This window comes from Scophthalmus maximus, chromosome 18 (assembly GCF_022379125.1).
Source record: "Scophthalmus maximus strain ysfricsl-2021 chromosome 18, ASM2237912v1, whole genome shotgun sequence".
Lineage (NCBI taxonomy): Eukaryota > Metazoa > Chordata > Actinopteri > Pleuronectiformes > Scophthalmidae > Scophthalmus > Scophthalmus maximus.
Window position 1 is genome coordinate 3,465,792 of NC_061532.1, and position 23,522 is coordinate 3,489,313.

The 23,522-nt window shown below is 47.1% G+C and overlaps 1 protein-coding gene across 4 annotated transcripts in view; it reads left to right on the forward strand.

Moving 5' to 3' along the window:
- Positions 1-23,522, forward strand: part of bach2b (BTB and CNC homology 1, basic leucine zipper transcription factor 2b) — a 91,542-nt gene that overhangs the window by 59,710 nt on the left and 8,310 nt on the right. For all 4 annotated transcript variants that reach the window (XM_035616651.2, XM_035616649.2, XM_035616650.2 and 1 more), the window contains exons 2-3: positions 1,627-1,881; positions 13,881-15,353. In XM_035616651.2, the coding sequence (XP_035472544.2) occupies positions 1,639-1,881; positions 13,881-15,353 (1,716 nt within the window). In that variant the 5' untranslated portion in view covers positions 1,627-1,638. The remainder of the gene's footprint in view (positions 1-1,626; positions 1,882-13,880; positions 15,354-23,522) is intronic.

Below are 23,522 nucleotides of genomic sequence, written 5' to 3' on the forward strand. Positions count from 1 at the left end.
TGCCGTTTCTCATTCGTAGTAGTCTCTGTAATGAAGTAACCAACTGCTCAGACAATCTGCTTCCTGTTTACACCGGCACGCACATGCTCAGTGTACGCGGACGGTTCACTTCAGCACTCCTGTATAATTTTACAGGAAGCGTGAACTGGACTGACTTCCAGTAATCCTCATCCTCATCCCGTTGCGTCTCCATTCTCACAAGGACTGGCCCCCATTTTCACAAGAGGGGAGCTAGTTCCACATGCAAGGCCTCAGTCTCCATTTTCACGCTTGGACTAGTAACATGTAGTCACTCCATTACACCATTGTGTGTGTGTGTGTGTGTGTGTGTGTGTGCGCGCGTGTGTGTGTGCGTGTACACCAGATTCACTGGTGCTGACTACTGGATGATGGGGAAAGTCAGCTCACAGGCTCAGAGAAAGTTTTTACTCAGGACATGTTACCCGTGCCTCTTCATCATTTTCAGTAACAACAACATAATCACTAGCGCTTCAGTTGTCAAACACAGTGATTTTAAATATTGCTAAAACGAGGAAGCAAATGAACACTTGGTTTGTCCTTTATTCCCTGCGCAGGACTGCAGTAGTTTGGGGGAATGTTGCTGTTTTTCCCACATTCCAAGTGACAGAAACTAATAAATGCCTTAGGAAAGAGCTTTTTAAAAAAAAAAAAACTAGATGGAAAACTACAACTAGATGTTTCTTTCCAATGAATCCATCATTACGGAGAAGTTTCAGGCCCCCCTGCTGAGGAAAATGGGGGGGGGGGCGTCGTTTTTGAAATATCTTGTGGTGTGGACGGGGCCTAAGAGGCTTTGAATCTCTCTCCTGCGGCTGGATGGCACCACGCCCCGCCCACACAAAGGTCCTGCGAGCTAAGTTATTACTTTGATATGCCTGGTAATTGACACTGGGAGTCAACAGCATCATGCATTTCTCCTGATAGCGTTCTTGATAATCGACTGCGAGTCGATCCGTCCGTCTAAAATCCAAATGAGAAGATTGATATGAATGTGATGTCTGAACCCTGTGTTTGAGCGAGTCCGACCCTGGTTAGTATAAATAACTGAAGCAGCAAACACCAAACGAGAGCGCAAATCTGTGGCAAATTATTACGATTTGCTCCTGCACTGACATTGTCGCTCTCCTTCAGCCGATGGTCCGGTGTGTCCAAGTGCTCGGCACAGCCTTACCGTGATTGAAGACGCGCGTGGACCCTCTAGAGCACAGAACACACATTACCAGGTTTTAGATGTGTTTTTATTTGTTGATAAAATCGCCCGGGAAGTGGGAATATGTATGCTGAAATGTGTGGGGGGGGGTGGGGACTACTTCTGATGTCTGTGCCCTTGTGGTCTGTGTCTGCATGTGGATATTTTATGTGTGTTTGCAGCGGCGACACACACACAACCAGCAACATTTTGCTGTTTTTCAGATAAACTTTAAGGTGGTAGCGAGTGTGTCAAACAGAGGGAAACATGTCTGTGTGTGTGTGTGTGTGTGTGTGTGTGTGTGAGGCCGTCTGCAGCAGACCACCAGGGGAAAGATATCGGTCCCTGCGGTATGTGCTCACCGGGCTCAGCTGTAAGCTCACCCCCCACCCTCTCTGTTGTGCTTCTATTTTCAGGGCGTGAGCGGAATGTCCGTGGATGTGAAGCCTGAAGCCCCCATGTATGTGTATGAGTCGACGGTTCATTGTACCAATATCCTCCTCTGCCTCAACGACCAGCGGAAGCAGGACATCCTGTGCGATGTGACCGTCCTGGTGGAGGGCAAGGAGTTCCGCGGGCACCGGGCGGTGCTGGCCGCCTGCAGCGAGTATTTCCTCCAGGCGCTGGTGGGCCAGGCGGAGAATGGCTTGGTCGTCAGCCTCCCTGAAGAGGTACGTTCATCAAACGCGGTGTCTCCATGAAAAATGCTATTGGCTTTTAGACAATGCAACGCCAAAACTCTCCGCTGCTACAGAAACAAAGGCAAAACCAACCAGACACTCAGCACTTTGCCCCGGCATCCACACCCATACGCACACACTGTGATGAGCTGTGACCACCGAATTCGGCTCTTTATTCATCCAGAATGGCCACTAATGGCAATGAACAAAGCCTCTTATGAATTATAACAAGTGCACTGTGTCCACTGTTTTGGTCCCAATAAAAAAAAACTTGGTTGCACAAGTTCCAAGTGCAAAGTAAGATTTAAACAAGCACCGCATTTTTTTAAAAAGCGTTTGTCCTAACACACATTAGCATCCGTCTCACAAGGTACAATCTTATGAATTAAGAAGTTCTCCCCGACAGTGACGTCTACCTGATCCCCATACAGGCACTTTGTCAAACTCTGTGGTCAGCGCCTAAAGGTCATTTGTAAGGGATTTTCTGCTTTGAATCACGTCAACGTTATCTCACATTATTTTTTTGCATGTCACCCTGTGAACGAGTGTAGCGCTCACACAATACGGCCTCCTTGAGTAGACTGAACCAACGAAATCAAGTTCTGGTGACTGACAGCCAGTTACACTGCGCCTGGTGTGAATATTTATGTCCTTTGGTGTCATAAGAACTGATTAGGAGCATAATAAGCCAGGGCTGCTGTTGACCGTTGTATGTCATATATAGCGATAAACAGACAAAAAAGGGGAATTCTGCACTGCTACATTACGAGAGGATTTCACTTGTTTCTCTGCCTCTTTGTTGTGGAACTGCTGAAATGCACAGTGCAGTACAGTATATACGGTAGGACGCAAACACTGAGACTACCACCTGTCAGTTGGTGCATTAATTGTTAAAACACCTCAATTGAAACAGTCTAAATTTGCACAAAGATTCAAAGGTGAAAATCTGCTTGATAATCTGTGTGAAGACAGCTTCAGAGTGTCAGCTGTGCCTTTCCTTTGGGTTTTTTTTTGTGTTGTGATTAATTAGTGTGTATTGCAGGGGTGTTGGAAAGGCAACTTTTTTTGATTCTAGCATAAATACATTTTGGGAATTTTCAAGTAAATATAAAAATTAGAAGAAAAAGATGGTGATGATTCATTTCAGGAGCTCTCAAGGGGCCTGGAAGGGGACGAGGAGTTTCCTCCTGGTAATCTCACCAGAACTCCGTCTGCCCCCTGTTGTTTTTTCTAAAACTCATGTTTGATTTTAGCAGTTATTTTAGTTTTATTTTCTGTTTTTTTTTGTTCTTCGGCCAAATGGCGTCAGCCATCCTGTATTTTAACGTGATCAGTCATCCACCGCAGGATAAAGTGTTTTTTTTCGAAAGGTGCGAGAAAGTGCAATACTGAGCCTACAGGCCTGTGATTGCCAATTAGCACCTGTCAGCCGCCGCCGCCGCCGCCGCCGCCGCCGCCGCCGCCGCCTTGGGCTGCAGGTAACACTTCACAGATTAACACCACCTCGGGCTCGGCGTTCATCAGGTTCGGCAACACTCCTCACTCTTGCTCACCTCAGCTCTCACGCTGTCACTTTAAACTCAGCCCCCTTCCGAGCAGCCTCCGCCGAGCACACGATGAAAGGACCCCTCTGACGTAGTGGTGCCGCACACCCACACTCGCGCACGTGCACACGTATGCATGCATGCATGCGTGCGTGCATACATCCATGTGCTGCTGTGAAAACTGGGGCACATCCCACATGTGCTTGTGGAGTCGTGGCTCCACACCGGGGCCAGCGCGCATTAACAAAGCAGCGCCTGTCAAATGACTTTGTCGCCACACGCCATGCAAAAAGGAGTCACTGTCAGATGGTCGTCTTATGTAAAATGAGCATCCCAGGTTTTTTTCTGTCTTTTTACTCTTTAACTCAAAAATGGAGGGCAGGAAACGGCTCCCGGATGCACAAAGGAGCCTCCCTTTCATTCAGTTGAATAATGCATGAGCCACTGGGTGTTTCAGGTGTGAGCGGGAGTGTGGAAAGTGACATCTTTCAATGACTGTCTCTGTCATGTGCCAGGGAGAGTTACTGCCATTGAGGATTTAACCCAGCCTCCTTCCCTTTTTGTCTATCCCCGTGTTCAAACTTGACATACATTTTTATCTAAATGACAAATCAGCGTAAAATGAACATGTTAGTCTCTCGCGACGGACACTCGAGGCGGTTACAGCAGCCTCAACAATATCCTGCCTTTATAATCCTGTGTGGAAATGCAAATTTGCAACCAGTTGTTAATTTTATTATCGATTAGGCTTCGTGCATAAATAATTCAGTTTATCGTGTGTGTGTGCGTGTGTGTCATCAAATATGTGTGAACACTGATTTGCTCTGCAAAGATATGGAATAAAACAGAATAGTAATAGTAATAGTAAGTATTTGGCAACGCCTATTTTGCTGGATGAGTGGAACTGGCATTGAGATGAGAAGGTAAATCAGCAATACCTTAATGGCCCGTTCCAGAACTCATAGTAATTCATATATATTTATATATATATATATATATATATATATATATATAATATAATATTAATTTCATATTTTATCTGTATTTTTCGGCCGATGCACTCGCATGTAAGAATTCATTTTAATGTTGTTGCTGGGGTGAGCTCATGTACCGTTTCATATGTCTAAATCTGAAAATTGACCACTAAGTATAGCTGCGAAATGTTATGGAGCATTAAGTGGCACGGATTGAATACATTTAAAATACTGCGAGGAATTCTCCTTTAAATGAGTGAAATTCTTCTGTGCTCTTCAGCAGGTACAGTGCGTCCCTCTGTGACTGTCTAGACAGGTCACAGCCGCCTCGTGGAGGGATGTGATTTCACTGATGTGGCTGTTTTTAAGGTCCACTGCAGCCCTTTGCTTTACAGTCAGTGACTGAAGCATGCTGCTGACGTCCCCCTGCCTCGTGTCTGAAAGTCAAGGGGGGGGGGGGGCTTGACACCGTGGCTTGTCTGACTACGGTCACACAGAGTATCTGTGGCTACTGAAGGCTGCAACCTACAGTATGTGGAACAAAGGGTGAATCAGAGAGGCCTCTGCTGCCACTGGAGGAAAGGGGGGGGGGCTGCTGCAGATGAAATGTGAAACAAAGACCACCTCCCCCACCACCTTCGTCACTCCTCTTTCATGGCCTTGCTGCCCCTCGGAATAGCCGGGGCTGGCGAGGGGTGGGTGACATCATCTATATCTGATGTGACTGGGGGCTTGCCGAGCGGCGGTCAGTTAAATCATGGGGCTTTGTTGGCCATCACATCATGGGAACAAAACAATCGTGCTTTATCTCAGCGACTCTGTCGTCCACCCGGGCCAGCCGGCAGGGGGAGGGGGACAGAGGAGGGCCATGTCCATGTTGGACGATGGAAGCTTCACACACACACACACACACACACACACACACACGGTTCACACTCATTCCTTAGCCATCACAATTAAATTCATAACCCCAACAAAAACTATGACCTAATTTTAGCCCCAACACCAAGTCTTAACCCTCAAAAGGCAGTCTCTGGACCTCAAGTTCTGGTTCCCATGGTGACACATTTCCCCACGGATCAGTCATGGCTTCTGGTTGAAAGTCCCCACCGGGATATGAAAACAAGTCCACATGCTCATATTTCTCGTGAGTGTAAAAGCCAAGGAGGTTTCATAAGAATGAGGAGTTTCCGAGGGAGCCCTCCACTGGAGAAGAGCAGTCATCGCTGTGACAAAAAACAAATGACCTCCATGTTGTGCACGTGTGTGCAAAGATGTCAAGTCAAGTCAAGTTTATTCATGTGGCACATTTCATACATCAGGCGTACACTCATCACTTTTCAGGATAAAAAGCAAAAAATACAGTAAATGGAAGGTAAAAGAAAAAAAGGAATGAGATATTAAGGGTATTAATATGAAAAAGGAATTGCAATATTCATATGGATAAATGGAATTATTAACTGATTTAGAATTTATTCAAGGTTTACAAAAGGCACCTTTGCTTGATGAGCTCAAGGTTCTATGTAGTGTGTACCTTTTTATAGACTATGAAACTGTAAGAATTATTCTAAAGTAACTTATCTGTTTAACTGGAAACCAGTGAAGAGAAGTTAAAACAGGAGTGACATGTTCGGACCTTTTGGTTTTCGTTAATACTCTATCTAAGTTTACTTACCGCCTGCAAAAGAGTGCAATTCAGCAAACTAGTCTCCTAAGAATAAAAGGCATGAACCAGCCAATCCCAACCATCATTATAGCTGGAGACACGCAGCTACACTGAGTGAGTTGCAAGGCACAAATGTAGCGCCATGAAAGCCTTTGCTCTCCTGAGGCTTATATTAAGGATCTGATTATACCCGCCACTGCTGTACACTGGATTGTTTTTCCTGAATTGCATCAGAACCCAAATTTACTGCAGTCATCAGATAAGGGAATAATGCTGTCAACTCAAATGAATCAGATAACTATTCAAAGTGTGAGCCCAATCGTTGCCTGCTGCGCTGCCCACTTGTGGGAATGTTGTGACTGGCTGGAATGATTGATTCCAGACGACTGCGGGGACGGCGCAGGGCTCCACTAGGTGGGAGACCGCTGGCCAACGTTTCTGCCGCCTGATTTATATTCTGGAAAAAAAAGGAGAGGGCAGCACTGTGATTCAGCAGAGTGCTGGTGCACAGACCTCAAACCACCTCCTGTTTGTCAGTTCTTTCCTCAGTCATGAGCCAAGGAGTGCTGCACATTTTTCATCTCTAAAAGAAAACACACACAAATGTATAGCCTGTTCTTATAAGGGGAGTGTATGAACGTACAGTGTCACAAAGGATTAGCTGTGAGTCATTTTAACAAGACAGCAAATTTAAAGTACGACTTGTGGCCCCCAAAGACAAGAGTGTTCTTTACACCACACAATGGGATGCATTTTTCATGGAATATGAATGAGTTTGTTATTATGTAAAGAAGAATAGTAGTTTGTCCTGATTACTGTTTGGGTTAGGGGCCAGGGTAAGGGTTAGTCAGGGCCGGGGTTATGGGTAGGGGTGTAGGGGTTAGAGGAAATTTTTATAATAACCAAAGTTGAGTTTTCTAAAGCTGATGTCAAAGGAAATTTAGTGGCTTTAGAAAAATGTCATATTCTTATGATAATCATAACTTTGGGCTTTGAGAAACAAACTGGCTGATCATCCGTCTGAATGACCCGACCACAAAAATGACAGCACTGGCTGCTTGGTCAAGTTCCTAATATAGCGTAGGCTCCAAACAAACACATTTTTGTTGTGTTATAATGTCATGTCTGACAGGAAAATTGTTCATAGCTGTTTGGAGCAGCCTCACTGGTGGAGAAGATCGAGGAACAATAATCATTCACATATGGATGAACTATGCGGGCCATCTTTAGTTTCGGGATTCAAAGTGTTCATTTGTAATTTTGTACATAAAATTTCCACACACCCGACCAGTCGCTGCAGGAATATGACTTGAGTTCATCTGTTCCTGAAAGCAACTTCTTGTCACCACCTGAATAATGACCGCCATCTCTTGAAAACAAAGGCAGAAGTAGTGTGACGTTGTCGTGGCGCCGCAAAACCTCTTGGGGAGAAGATCGGGGGTCTTTGCCTGGGTCAGCAAAGCAAATTTTTGTTTCTTCTAACAAAGACTACAACCTATCTCTAGCTTTACCAAGTAGTTCTTAAACCTTGATCACAAATTTTCTCCAACCTTGGCTGTGGCTTTAGTTGCCTTAAACTCAACCCGACCATAGAGGTGGCCGGTCCTCCGCTGCATCCTCATGAGACGACGAAAGAAAAGATTTGCTGCTCAGGCAGACAGCAAGCTGTCCAGAGACAGGCCCATGTGATGGTCCTGTGGTGGTTTAGGAAGGTTGATAAGTGCCATCCATCCGCCACCTCGAGTCCAACAGTTGATCAGGGCTGGACTCGTCCATTTCCGGCTAATCTGAGTGGGGGGCCTCACGCAGACTGGCCCCTCGCCACGTGCCTGATCGGGAGACCAGCGCACACATATGGCCTATTAGACAGACGGTAGGTGGCAGGGACAGAGCCTTGCCTTCTTTAAAGATGGGGGTTGGGTGGTAGAACATGGAAGAGCGGGCAAACGGAGAGAGGAGTGATACGGTGCGCTGGGAGTGCTGGCACTAATACCCAACCCCCCCGGTCCAGCAGGGGGTCTCTCTTTCTCTGCCAGCACAAGGGCACATCTCATCCCCTTGAGCTGACAGAGGAGATGCAGGGTCTTTGTCTTGAGTGTGATAGGCTGGGCAGAGGAGCACCTTGAGCAGCCGGCCTGCTGGGCGCCAGCCTGCGGTGTGATCCCCGTGTTTACGCTCTTCATATTTAACCTTCAAACCCGGCACAGAAAGGTCACGGACATTCCTCCTCAATGAAAGGAATACGCAGACTTTCATCTGTCTGGGCTCAAAAACCCGCCATTACACGGTGAACAATAAAAGAAACGCTGGATGCACGGCTGAAAGCCTGTGTCCTGGCATATTGCTGCACCTAAAAAAACCCCTACGCGGTTCAGAAACAAACAGCCGAAACACAAACATGTTGTGTCTTCAACAGTGTAGAGATGGGGTCATGTCCTCCCGGGTGTCTGGTCAGTACAGTAAGCCGCACTGGCAGAGGATTAGGACGTACACTATCTGATTTAATCCTCAGTGAGGGGGGAGGTTTACTTACTCAAAGCTCAGCACCAGGAACAACTGAGTTTCTAATGTCATTGAGGATGACACTTACACTTCCAAATCTCTCGGCATCACCGTGAAACAAAGTGAATTTGCAGTGCCCGGTAACGCTCTTTTCACTATCAACATGGATTTGGGTTCACGTTTGTCAAAGTCACATTGTTTGCCAACGACAGCGGAAGCAGACGTGCTCCCGAACGGTGGGCTTTCAAATTAGGAAAACTAATCGACAAGCTGAAATTACAAAAGAAAAATGTAAGTGAGGTGGATATGCAAGTTTGGGATACAGACACTTATGTTGGATTTGTAATTTGCTGCAAGCAGCTCATATCTGTTTTTTTCAGTATCGTTTCAGTATCGCATGTACTCCTCAGTTTAATATAAGTAGAGACCGCCTGATTGGTTGCCGTATATCTGCTCCTGCCGTCTTTATATAAAGACTCTTGGCTTTGGCACGAGAGCTTCTCTGATGTGCAGCGGGCCTTTGTCCCTGCACATTTCCCCTCATCTCCTCCGGCACGAACGGCTTAACCCACTATGGCGTCCGGACGGCGTACAGTGCAGCGGCCCGCCTCATTTTCATCAGCGCTCTGACTCAGGCGTCCTCATTGTTTGTCAGCGAACGCAGCGGTTAATGTCGGGTTACTCAGCAGATCTGACGTCAAAGCGTCGGCTGCTCCCGCCAGTGGAGATGGAGCGTTTTCCCCTGCGCGGGGGAGCACTCCATTGTCATGCCCTGCCACGTCCTCATTAGCATGCATGACATGTTGGAATTCACCGAATGCCCATTTGCATGAATTAGCCTGCTCTTCTATGGAGGAGAAAAAAGGCCGATGTAAGAGTGGAGTGCCCGGCGGGGAGGAGGGAGAGTTATTAACGGAGAGGTGGTGTAGTATTGCTCAGCCGGTTTATGGAAGGATATTTAGCAGGCTTCCTAAAAATGCTTTGTGAATTGTCAGTGTCTGTGATTGGCTTCTGCCTCTACTTTCCCGCCCTGTGACGGCATATGGCCTGTCCGCTCCAGATGCTTGCAGGACTGTCGGGTCTAAAATGGCCCCTATCTGTCATGTTGATGAACCCGTGTCTTTGTCCGCACTCAAACACTAAGTGCTGCAAACAGCCGACATGTTCCAAACATCACGGTGGTCGGCTAATGGCCAGGAAACACTCGGTGTATCCTCCCTGTCCTGCTCCTCTTCCTTTAGCAGTTAGTTTCCTCCATTGTGACCGCCCCTCTTCCTCTCTCCTCTTCCTCCGTGCTCCGTCCCTCGTGTCCCAGTATTTTCCTCCCTCCCTCCCTCCCTCCCTCCATTGTGTGTCCCCTCCCAGTGCACACTTTCCTTCATTAGGCTGCTGTGCTGGTTGCAACGGTGGAGAAATCACATATGGTACGGGGCGCACATAAAGATGTGCTCCCGCAGGCTGCAGCTGCTGATACTCGCTGAAAATAGATCCCTGGTATGCTCAGCACTTTTTCCTCCAGCAGCGTTGCTGTTTATCAGCAGCCTTGGATGCAGCCTGGCCTTATTCAAGCCACCACTGCCTCGCCGTCGCAGTCGGCATGGTTCAATGTACCACACGTAACTCTGTGTGTGTGTGTGTGTGTGTGTGTGTGTGTGCGTGTGCCAGCGGGCAGATATCTGAGTGTACGCTTCCTCAGCTTGCTGGAAGGCGTTTGTGTGTTTTCGTCTTTTTGTGTGGTTTATGTGTGAATAGAATGTGCCTTCATTTATGTGTCAGTCCCACAAACACACTAATCCTGTAGAATAACGTGTGCATGGATGTAAAGAAATGTACTTTAAATACAAAAGTCAGGCTGATTGAAGAGAAGGCAAACGTTCCACCAGGGTTGTCTCTTGATTTCAGAACATGGATCCAGTCCATCCTAACCCATTTAAACCCTTTGCTGAAAAAACATGTAACTTAAATAATGCAACAGGAAACATGGCAACAGAGTTAAAAACAAACATCTCCACAGTGTTGTCGGAACTGATTAACAAATGGCGTCACCCACTTGTTAATTATTAACCCAGCGTAAGTGGGAGCTGTTTGTGGTCACCACAGGTCCAGATAAATATGTTTACACTGACTTCATTATCATTACTAAATTAACAAACCTTTCAGTGAATTCTATCAATTTGCGGCTGGGCTGATGACAAAAACAGTCAGTGTGTGTGTGTGAGTGAGTGTGTGTGTGTGTGTGTGTGAGTGTGAGTGAGTGTGTGTGTGTGTGTGTGTGTGTGTGTGTGTGTGTGTGTGTGTGTGTGTGTGAGGAACACCATTCCGTTTGCCCTCCTTACTTACTCAACATGTGCTCAAAAAAGATAACTGGAAAATATAGAAAACAAAATGGAAAGAATGTATTGAATTGTGTATAAAATTGTAAAATGTCCTCTGCAGCTCTGTGTGTTTCATCATCATTTTTACTCTGTTTTTTGGCAAATCACTGGAGAGGGTCCCTTCAATGCAGAAATAAAATACTAAGTTCATAAATCTCTTCCCATCACATCATATAGCAACGTGATTGGGAAGATACAACAGGATGTCGTTGCACCGTCGTAGTGGAAAAGCATTGAGATTCAGATTGAACGGATTCATTAATGCAGCATGTGCAGAAACGTGTCTGTGCTGCAGAAGTAGTGTAGTGGATGTGCTGCGCTCATCAGTAGAGCAGCTCGTCCAGTCAAAGCCTCTACCCTCCCCCCAATACATCACACACACACACACTCCCACCCCCATACTGTAGAGCAGGCAGGTGCACACATGCATACACTCACAAGTCCCCATCACGGATATGGAGTCAGCAGCTTCCTCTTAACAATGACTGACGTGCACGTCGCTGTTGGACTGTCTGTTAGCCTGAGCTCTTTAGATCAGAGGCATACCGGGAGACTACAGCCTATGTGGATTCTCTGGGTTATCACAGGAAGCAGGAAGGTTCTGCTACCAGAACAGACTGGAGTTCATGCACCGCGCAGATCAAAAAAAAAAGAATTATCTTAGATTGAATGCTTACAGTCGTCCCATCACACACTGCACACTGTATGCAAACAGATGTGTATTTAGCATACGTCACATCTGCCAAGTCTGCTGCTGGCATGTTGTTACACCTCACAAACATTTGGCTGTCTATAATAGCATCACAATCAACAAAGAGATCCAGCAGATGTGTGAAGGAAATTAACATGAGAATTCAGATTTAAGTCCAAATGAGACATGGCAACGGCAAACGCATCCGACGACATAGTTTTAATCAAGGCGACAGTCTAATGCCTGTTAGGTCGCTGTCTGCCAGAAGAGGTCCAAATATCTTTTTTTTAATCCAGTTCATAGATATTGATGTTTTTTTTCCACATATTTCATCCATATACAGGATTTCAGTTGTCGAAGTTATCAGAGAGGAGGAGACATCTGCGGATAATTCGGCTCGTTATAAAAACCTCATGTAACGATGAACACTGAAGGAATGAATAGTGGTTAAGACAACGACTTCAATGATCCCACACTACTTCACAATGTCACCAAACTCTCCAAGCATCATAAAAATACATGCGGTGCATTTATCAACAAAATCCCCATCTTCACTGTGTGGCTGACTTCTGAGCCTAAAAGAATGTTTTATCTGTAATTTCACAAAGAGTATTTGGACCGTCAACAAGGGAGAAGTCAATAAAGTATGGGCTCTAGTTTTTTTTTGACATTTAAAAAACGATAGGCAGCGTGCTAATGCACATTGTTTCTTCATCTTCCAGAAAATCCACAAGGCCTATGCTCTTCGACTCATTCAGATGACCTTAAGCTATTTTCACTGATATGATGTTTGTGTGTCCACATACATTCATACTACTTTGTTGTTTCTCCAAATACAAAGAGGCCACAGTGCAGTTCTGTGTTTTTGTTGAGCATGATCGATGCGGAGGGAAAACACTGTTTTACTAGTGGCCCGTCTGGCAGAGATCGCAGGACCTCTGGAAGTCGCTGCACTGCGCGCACACTCAATGCTGTTCCACCCGGGGTGATTCATTTTCTCGTTTCACCCAAAACAAAAGCAGCAATACAATCAGTAAACAGTGGGCTCATTAAAACCACACTGGAATGCTCATCCCTTACAGCTGTGAGCCTCTGTTAGGTTTTGTAAAGAAAGAGAAGAAAAAAAACGTACATCGCTCAGTTCCTGAAAAGATGCATTGCAGAGCAAACAATACCATCCCACATTCAAAGTAAATCGATTGTAATTGCATTTGCTGGCGCACCTTTTCTCTGTGTGTGGTTTGATCACGTTCCCTGAGTGCCCGACAGTACTATGTTTGTCACCAATGAAATGAACAAGGGTGGATCTGCAGGGATTGGGTGCTGGAGCCTGACTAAAGTGCTGAACGCAACCTAGTGTGAACCTCACGTTAATCTCCAAACAGCAGACAGGCCCTGCATAACAGCCAGCTCCTGTGGCTCCTTTCTCTCGTCTGTGTGCTCAGTGACAGCAGCAGCAGAGGGCAGCCTGGACTTCTGCAGGCTCAGGAGTTTACCTAATTATCTGGCATTAAGTCTAAATGGAAGGCTTCCCTCTATCATCCCGTGCCACATGGCCACAACAGGGATAAGCCGCAGTCTTACAAACCATTAGGATTTACAGGCACTTGACCTGCGGATGCAGGGCACTGACACAGAAAGTGAGGCAGTGGGCCCATGTCTTGAACTTTGCCTTTATTTGTTTCTCAAATAATGCATCAAAGAAGTAGCTATACTAAACCTCAGTACTGGGCTCAAACTCAAAACCTGAACCAATATATTCCCGTAAAGAATTACCATCATTTAGCCCTCCAGCAACCCAATTTAGTCTGCATTTCCATTCCCCCTGCAGCCAAGACTGAATACATTTAACTGAATGAATGTAAAGCAGCACTTGTGCTTAGACATCTTTCCTCGAGTTAGGGTTTTGTGAATAAAAAGCAGTAACATGAGTGGGTGTTGGCAAAACGTTTATAATGATCACAGAGTAGACAGTGGTGGACTGCTGGGATGTCCAACAGGTTGTTATCATGAACGTGTGGATGGACAAACAACCTGCCAACATTCCGAGAGCACCAGTTCTTATTCACTGCTGTATACAGTAGAATGTTCAGTGCTGACCCGATAAAAAGATTAACTGTCACTTCACAGTGTTTGTTTATGGTTGTTGGAGCTGTCTGGATATCTCACCACACTCCAAATGTTCTGAACAATGCCTGTGCTGATGGTAATGCTGGCAATTTCCCTGTTTTTTTGCAGGTCACTGCCAGGGGATTTGCCCCATTGTTGCAGTTTGCCTACACTGCTAAGCTGTTACTCAGCAGAGAAAACATCCAGGAGGTCATCCGCTGTGCCGAATTCCTGCGCATGCACAACCTCGAGGACTCATGCTTTCGCTTCCTGGAAGCCCAGCTGCGCAGCGAGGATGATGGCCTGCTGCCCTACAACAAGGTGGCTGCGGAGGCGACCAACTCAGAGGATGAGAGCATGCAGTCTGAGGCGGAAAGGCCCGCCTCTCCCAGGGCACGGCGACGCCCTGACAATGATCGGCTAGCAATCGCTGTGCCAGGTAACTTCGCGGATGGCCGGCTGGACTTCGATAGGCATGGAGTGTCAGACCTGCCACGATGCCCCAAGTACAGGAAATACCAATGGGCTTGCAACAAGCACAATAATGACACCTCCTCACACACCAGTACCTCAGGTTTTCCAAGCACATTAAAGGAGAGCAGCGTTGGCGGGGCAGTGCCAGGTCAGGGCAGGCTGCCTTTGGCACAGATCAAAGTTGAGCCACAGGCAGAGGAAGAAGCCATCTCATTGTGCCTGTCAGGAGATGAGCAGGATGTCAGGGATAAGGACAGTGTGATAGCTATGGAGATGGATAACCCAATATCCATTGAAAGAACCAAGAGAACCAAGTCTCCTTCCTGCCTCCGAGCCCTCTTCAAGAAAGGGATCGACCTCCCCAGCCTGCCCAACACATCACAGCAGCTATTTGCCAACAGACTTGTTTGCCCCCAGGACAAAGGAAACTCTCAGGGAGATCATAAAAAAGACTTCAGGCCTTTCACTGGGGAGCTAGGTCTGTCTCTTACATCCCCAAAGGACATTGATGGTTTTCCTGCAGGGTTGTCCCTCAAGTCCGCTTCCTGTGATGGGGTCTGCAAACAGGAAGCTGAACTAGATCGTCGTAGTGTCATATTTTCCTCAGGGGCCTGCAATCGTCTGGGAACCCCAGCGCATTCCTACCCTGGTGGGAACTCTTTGGAGATGGAGCTCTCTGAGCACATGCCAAAGGGCCTGTGGGCTGGAGCCAGCCAGTCTCTCCCCACCACCCAGACCTATTCTCCCAGCACCACCTCCACAGAACCTCCACTTCTATGCCGCCCACGGCCCAACACCAGCTGCCCAGTGCCAATCAAAGTATACCCGCGTTCACCGCCATGTGAGACACGCACCAGGACTTCCAGCTCCTGCTCCTCATACTCCTATGCGGAAGACGGCAGCGGAGGCTCTCCCTGTAGCCTGCCCCAATTTGAATTCTCCTCCTCGCCATGCTCCAACGTGGCACGCTGCCTCAATGTGGACCAGCAGGAGCAAAGTGTGGGAGGGGATGCCCTTTTTAACCAAGGGCAGTCCAAGATCAAATGTGAGCAGTCCTACGGCACCAACTCTAGTGACGAGTCAGGGTCCTTCTCAGAGGGAGACAGTGTACAGGAGCGGGGGCCAGAGGTGAGTGTAAAACATTGTCACTCACATTTTACATACAATGATACATCGCACTCAATTCCACCATGGCTAATTATATTGCAGTGGCCTGCTCTCCAGGTCTGCATTAGCAGTCATTAAATCATCATGTAATTGGAAGTAGGAGTGTTCAGTACAAGATTTACAGCACCACCAAAGGGCACAGATGTGCTTTGATATTATTAATCTGCTTTATGCTCTGCTGGAGATCTGTGTAATGAGTCTGAACATGTGAGCCCAAATGCACTAGGACAGTCTAAATGCACCGGGCTGTGGTGCTGTTTTTAAGACTATGATTGGTTGATCATCTTAGCTGAGGGTAGAGCATTTTTGAAAAGCACTGCGGGCGATTCAGGGGGTCAGGATTCTCCCAGGGCAGACCCGTCCTCTGAAGTTATTCCCCTCGGGTAATGTTTTATAGCTAATTTTATCCCTGCAGAAACACTGACCTCTATAATCCGCCACCATAAATATGCATATGCTAATTCTCAGCGTAGCCTGGCCCATGTCTCACATTTTTGATCTATCAACAATTATCTGTGGTACCCAGCTGCAGTTGAAGGTGTGCAATGCGTCGCAAAGGGATTACAACCAATACATCGGCGTGCTACGGAACGTGAGCGGGTGAGAGGTGCAGCTCCGTCTCATGACAGGGCTGGTAGTGCAGCTTGACAGTGCTGACGGTGACGGATGAATAGCCAATCCTCTAATCGTCCTCCCCTAATCCACCTGGGCAGACGTCCTCCAAGCTGCAGACCAGACGACTGTTGTTGTTTACCGGGTAAAGATCAGTGAGGGACTCTAATTCACAGACGGGGCCCGGCGCTGGTGTAATAACATGAAATGAGCAGATTTCCCACCTGAGGGAAAGGCAATAAGATCCGTTCACAAAGAACTGCTTTGCTTCCTCATAGTGCTGCTGTTTATCCACTTTAATGATTCGAATTTCCACCTGCATCTTGCTGACACGTGCCATCGCTGTCAGATGAAAACTTTCTATCTTTGGAACATCTCTCAGTTGCTGTTAGAAACTTGAAACATGAGCCCTCTTTTGCTTCCTTGGTCAGGGTTTTTTTCCCCCCCCAGACTGTTGCATCATATGTTGGCTGTTGGAATGATGAACTTTTGGCTCCGCGTTACCACCAGGCCATCTTTACTCGTGTGATGTTGCATTCAGTGATGTTTGCTGGTGTAAACAGAATTATTCTTGATGAGCTTGGTCGAGGGGGCTGCTCCGAGTGCACACTGGAGAAGGAGAGTGAGAGATGGAGAGAAAGAGATGAACTGGTGCGTTGCCATGGTGATGGGATTCACAGAGCGAGCCGGTGTGCTGCAAGGGTATGAGCTATTCGGCAGGATAGTGCTTTGGCGTGGAAATAATTCAGTTCCACCGCACAGAGTTGCAAGATAAAGAGGCTCAGCAGTAATGTGTAATTATTACCTTCCCAGTAGCACGACCCATCGCCGTCAGATTTATGGGGTTCTGAAGGGCCTGCTGGATGTGCCGCTGTGAATTATGTCGGCTTGATTTAAAGCACTGCGCTGTCAAACACAGCTCAAAGATGACTGCGAGACATATCAGTTCCCTTTGTGCGGGCGAAGACTGTGTTTATATACTGGATGTCTGTATGTGTCAGCCATTGTGGCTTGTCCATGAATCCGCACAATATTGACTCATACAGGGGTTATCGCCGGCTGTTGATAACATTCTTCATGAATGACTGTCTCCCAGGTCTGCCGGCTCTACAGTTTATTGTGTTACGGCGGAGGTCACAGAGGGTTAGTTACAGAATGAAGCTGCGTGTTGGGTTACTTCCCCGCGGCCTTCATGTGGTAAAGGAATGCTACCTCATGCTTCCTGGGCCACTCTTTTTCCCTACCGCCCTCCCCTCTAATTCAGGTGTACAAACAGACATATGGAGAGGGCTGTCCTCGCTGTGTTTGCTGAACAAATAGCAGAGGGGGGAAAAAGCTGCTTTGGTGAAAATAGCTGCGCGGTAGACACAATGAATACTGATGAGGAAGGAAGTTATTAAAGTGTTGGCCAGTCTGACCAAAGTGTTGTCATTGAAGGTAGCCAGAGTCACTTGAGGTCTCTGGGCAGCTCTAGCTCTGTGGCTATGGGGTGAACATGTAACCACATATGCGGAGAGAACTATCCGTAGCCTCACACAAGAAGACAGCCCCAGTCACCTTAAAGAGACAAGACACTTTTGACACGGCCAATCAAATATTCTTCTCCCACAAACTCTGGATTATGACGTACAGTATAGTGTTATTTTTAATTGTGCCTCGGGTTTAATTGCTATTACTTGTTATGACAGTAATGTATATTGCTACAGTGGAAGTGTGACTGAGCCTCACTCCTGCAACTAACGATTCTTTTCATTATCGATTATTTAAATTCTAAATTAATCGAATCGTTTTTTGATAAATAAAATGTCATAAAAATGGTGAAAAATGGTGATCGTGTCTCCCAAATCCCAAGATGATGTTTTGTTTTGCTCCCACACCAAATATATTTAGTTTACTGTCATAAAGGAGCAGGTAAACCAGAAAATATTCACATTTAAGAAGCAGAAATCATAGAATTTTGACATCTTTTTTTCATAAAAACTGCTTGAGCGATTGGCGATTAATTTAGTAGTCGATTACTAATCGATTAATTGTTGCAGCTCTAGCTATATGACACTTTGAGGAGGAAGAAAAGGAAAACTGGAAAATTTGTAGATTCATGTAATATGCCCATCGTGTAATGTAATATTCACACGAAATTTTGATAGTAATATGAAATTAGAAATAAAAGATAAGCATTGATAGTTGTAGTAGGATGTAGGTTATAGGGGCTGGATATAGGAAGGGGCCGGTAGGAGATTTAAATCATATCCCCTTTTTTTTTTTTCTAAATGCGATTGATAACGGGAAAAAGGATGAAAGGTTCACAGCTTACATCAGTGAGCGAATGGGCAGCGAATTTTGAAAAGGTATTGCTGTGTAACTAATAATACCGAGTCAGTGAGCTGTCTTTTTAGCTCGGATGTTGGCAATCACGCAGGCCGTAGGCGGCCACATTCCCACCTGGATGTGACTGCACCAGCATCTGGACGTGGAGATACATGGTGCATGCATCTCTCCCGGTCTGTCTCCTCTCTTTGTGTCTCTCAGAGTTCCAGATGCCTAGTTGTTGTGTAGGCATTTTTCAGAGCTCATTTCAGCTTATCGTCTGGGCACTAAGGTGCAAATATTGATCTCAAAGCGAGTGGGCGGAAACATGAAGTAGTCCTGATACAATAGCACACTGTTTTTTTTGTTTGTTTGTTTGTTGTTTCTTTTTTCTTTCGAAATAGGAAACAGAATGAAAGCGTGACAGAAGTGCAAAGGCGGGTTGCTGCACTCGACTTTAGATACGATGTGGCTGTGGTCTGAGTTCATTTTGCCCTTCATCCCAGGGCACTGTGGCCAATTTAGTTAAAGCAACGTATTATTTATTTGTTATTATTTTCATAATGATGTAGAATGATGCAATACAAACACGTGGCATCTTAAATGTCATGACAAGTGCAGCTGAATGGGAGTAGATTTGGATATACAGTAGCTGCTGTGGACAAAAAGTTAAATAACATGGGAATCTTGTTCGCACGCTACGTGAAAACTTGTTGAAGTTTAACATTAGTGGGGAGTTTGAACTCTTAAATATATATTTAACGAGGCCAACATGTATAAAAATGTTTTACTCATGGTAACGCAGGAAGCCTTATTTTGTCTCCTGCCATGTACAAAGGGAGACCTGTTGAAACTGAGCAACACAAGTTCTGTTTACCCGAGTATTTTACCTTGAAATCTATATTTATCTACCTTAATGCATATAGGAAGAATGTAGTGAGAGGGTAATGAGATACCCCCCCCCAAATGTCTCCTGGAGTATATGCAGCATCACTCAGGGAGCGTTGAGTGGCGCGGGATAAAAATAGAGACCAAAAAGAGGAGACTTGTGTGTGCATGTATTTGTTGAGTCTGCAGAGACGAGGACAGTGTGTGTCCTGTGTGACCAGGCTGGACTGGAGATCCCCGGGATGCTGCTCGAGCCGAGTTACAGTGAACAAGGCGGGCCCTCGGGGGGGCCAGCCGGGGCACAGAAACAACCCTATTCCTCTGCAGGCCTCTGCGTCCTGCGGTCGCCCTGGAAGCAGCACTGAGACCTCTCGCATCCGGCCGCCCTGTAGTGGTAATCTGAGAGATTCTTGTTGTGTCGATTTTGGCCACATCGCTTGGCAGCGGGCGCCGTGGTGTTTTTGCTCTCAAATTTCCGAGAAGTAGCTTGGCAATCAAACGGTTTTGTGTTGTTTTTTTCCGTCGGCGTTGGGGATTTTACTGTTGATGGAGTTTGACACGTTTTTCATAGCTTACCACCCAATTTATTTGTGTGTTTATTCCAAACATTGCACTTGCTACTGGCAGAAAAAGTATCAGATGTCATGTAAATATTTCCATGGAGATTTCGAGGCTTCTAGATAAATACAGCTATTAATGAAGCTGATGCAGGTAGAAAATTATTCATGACTATGCCGTTCGGCAAGAGGGCGACAACAGTAATCTATTTATCTGAAAATGTCGCAGATTATTACTTCCACCCCCAGGATAGAAGAGTTACTACTAATCGTTACCTTCATTAGGTTCCGACTCGGGACTTGCATGTGTAATGCTGCTTTATAATCCCGTTCATTAGCATGTGAGATGTAACAAGGTTAATCACAGAGATACCAGATCCGATCTCATTTTGCTTTTTGGATTAGATAAGGGACAAGTGTTACACGGACCTGGAGCAGAGGTGTCAGGCAGCCATCACTTAAGAAAATTGCCTCAGCCCCGAAATGCAAACTGCCAGGGAAAATATCAAAGTGCCGACGGCCCCGGGGCCTCTGCGTGAAACGGCTGTGAATCGAATCAAAGTGCCTTTGTGGCAGTGAAGTGAATGTCTTCCAAGCAGGTCAAGAGACTGCAGGGGAGCAGCGGGTCATCCATCGAGCTGTCCCACCCTGCTATTACAGCTCACCTCAGGTCTCCAACCTGACGCAGCCTGGCGGCCGCCCCGGCCCGTGACGCCATGCGCAGACATCCGACTCCACATCTCCGGCATGAAAACATTTAAATTGGCACGGACGCGTATTTCACTAGCAGGGGGACACAGCAAGTCTGGGTTTTGTCCAAAAATGTTAAAAAATAAATAAATAAATACACCTGACAACACATCAAGGGCACCACAGACACGTAGCACAATCTGTGGTTTCCGATTTTCTCGTCAAACAGTTTGTCCAATCTTTATTGCCACAATATGTTATTTGTCATTCGCTTATGGTATAACATCCCCTCCAAGAAACAGGTGCAATACACCAGTTTAGGACACATACGCAAACGCCCGCATCCATTCGACTGTACAAACTCTTTTCAGGTCGAGCCAACATTTCTATTTTTCATGTGTGCATAGTTACCAGAGCTGCAAAGGCTATCTGCCGTTGCCCCTCAGCATTGTGAGTTAGTCTTTTCAGCCCGCTACTATCAGAGCGCTCCCTTATTCACATTCGCAGTGATGGAGCATCCAAACTCTCCCTGGCTTGAGGAAGTCCGGAAGTTAAGTCTGCTTCAAGGTTGGCACAAAGAAATTAGGGTGTATTTCAAGTACACAGACTTTGACATTTAAAGGCGCTGTGCTATGTTTTATTTGCTGTCTCTGACAGAAATGTTAGAATATCCTTCCAGACGTTTTGGATCTATGGACATTCCCATAAATAGTCAAATGGAGTGCTGTCTTCTTTTTTTTTTAAAGTGGCATCTGTCTTGCCACTTAACCATGGAGGCCTGATTGATGGGGTGTTGCTGAGCTGGTCCTCCTCCTGGCAGGTTCTCCCATTGTGGCTGCGGATTTTTTCTCTCAAGCTCTGCTAGAGGGATCACTGAGATGTCGGTCGCCTCCCTGACCAACGCCCCTGTTGCCGGCCGGAGGCAATCCTTTTTCCTTTTTATCCTTTTTCTGCGGAGGGTTTTGCGTGTAGGTTGATGTACAAAAGTGGCAATTTTGAATGAAATCTACATCGCAACCGAGCGCGGCAAAGGGGAAAGGGTTGGAATACTTCCTGAGGCTGCTGTGTATTGAAAAGAATTGAAGGATCCCCCTCTTGTCCCACGTTCTGGCGCATTCTGAAACTTGAGCATCCCTTATATGTTTTAACAGTGCATGGTGTCAGGGCTGAGGGCCCGGCACAGCACTGGCTCTGGTAATAGATGAGCCCTACTTTTCACTCTGTGCCCCACCTGCAGCATAATGACCCAAAAGGAGGAGAGTGGCCGAGGGAAAGGGGGGGGGGGTTGAGGGGCGAAGAGAATTGAGAAATGCATGTAAATTCCAGAACAGTTTGGGTGGTGTGAATTTATGACCACGCTGGAAGGGTACTCTGTCATCCCCGCCTTTGCCGCTGAACTGGTTCTCATAGTGGGCGGCTAAATTTAGCCGGCCCCCCGTGTATCGGGGACTGGCGGATGTGGGGCAGGGGGAAAGAAACCAGCACAAGGTCGCGGCGTCCCCCCCCCTCGGCTGGTTCGGACAGAGCCCGCGCGTCTCCATCGGCTGCGCAAGTGCGCCGCGCGCAAGCGCCGAGATCGTTGCGCGCCGCACGGAGCCGACGGGCTCGCACTGACGGCTTCATGGCCCTCCCGTCGCCTCTCTTTGAGGCGACGGGAGTTGTCACGGCCTGGCAGAGCAGCGAGAGCCCGCCGCGGGCCCCCTTGAAAGCTCGGGCCATTACTTATTCACGCGTCTGCATGCGGATGCGGAGCCGGGGTGAGAAGGAGGGGCTCCCGGCGGCTCAGAGGGCTGCATTTCTAACGAGGAAACTCGAGCTATCTCCCCCTTCGGAGACAGACTGACGTCTTGATACGCCTTGCACCTTGCTTTATCTCCCCCGAGTTGCGGCACTTACACCAGGTGCCACCTCCGCCACCTCTGTGTACCAGTGTGGAAAAACCAGAGCTGGGCTGCCTCTGCCGCAGCCTCCGCCTGCATTCCTTTCGGAGCGCCTAACGGCCTCCGGGGAGCATCTGGCCCCGCATCAGCGGCCAGGTACATTGGGAGCGGAGTCGCTTCCCTTGCCCCTTCCCCCCCCCCCCCCACCACCCTCTCCTTCCTCCTTTGTTTGGCTTTGTTCTTCCTGCGCTCCACGGAGGCAGCCACGGGGCGGGAAAGGGAAAGGGAGAGGAGAACGAGAGCGCTGCAGCTCCTCTCATCCCTGCCAAGCTCTCCGGCTGTCTTCCTCTGGCTCTTTGTTATGCCTCCGCTGCCCCCCCCCCCCCCTTGCTGCCTGAAGCCACAGCTCCCTGGTGCACACAGATACCGCTGGGGTGGATCTGCCTGTGATGTGCTCATCGCAGGGTTTGCCATCACCTCAGGGGGAGACGCCGACTTGTTGTCGTTGCTCTCCAAACTGAGAAAAAGAGGAGGGAAAAATGCGCACAGCCGTTACAGGTTTTCATATGAGCGGAGGTGTATCTGGCTCTGTCATTTTGGTTTGCTTTGCCAAATCACTGCTGTGCTTATTGCACTAATTCTTTTGTTCTGCAGCCAGTAAGGACTGCTGCAGATATCAGTGACCCCAGAAAATCACCTGACGCTGATTTTGATCAGGTTGACAAGTCCCCCGTCCCCGTCCCCCCCTCCCCATCCTGGCATACTTGTCGGTCAGATGGAGAGGGACTCTTCCAGGACAGATGGAGAGGGACTCTTTTCTTGGATCACCTTTTCCCCTCTGCCTGAGAATGTGCTACATGTTAAATATGAGGGATTTGGAGTGGTGCTCTTTCGCCACCTTGTGGTCAAATCTAGTAATGGTCCCACAGCAAGTAGCCACTGGTGATACTGTACATTCGTCTACCTGGCCAAATTTCCTCGGTATGTACTTGGTAAATTTAGCAATAATCCGTCATTAATCTCCCTCGTCAAATCACACACCACACCGGAAATGTAATTTAAAGACCAGTTGTTTTTATTTTTTCTTAATGTAGATGTGGATTACTCTCCTGAATTTCTGCCATGAGGATCAATAAAGGATTGTCTTGTTAATCAAAAAAGACTGGGTCTTATAAGTATGGAGTCTTAAGTATGCC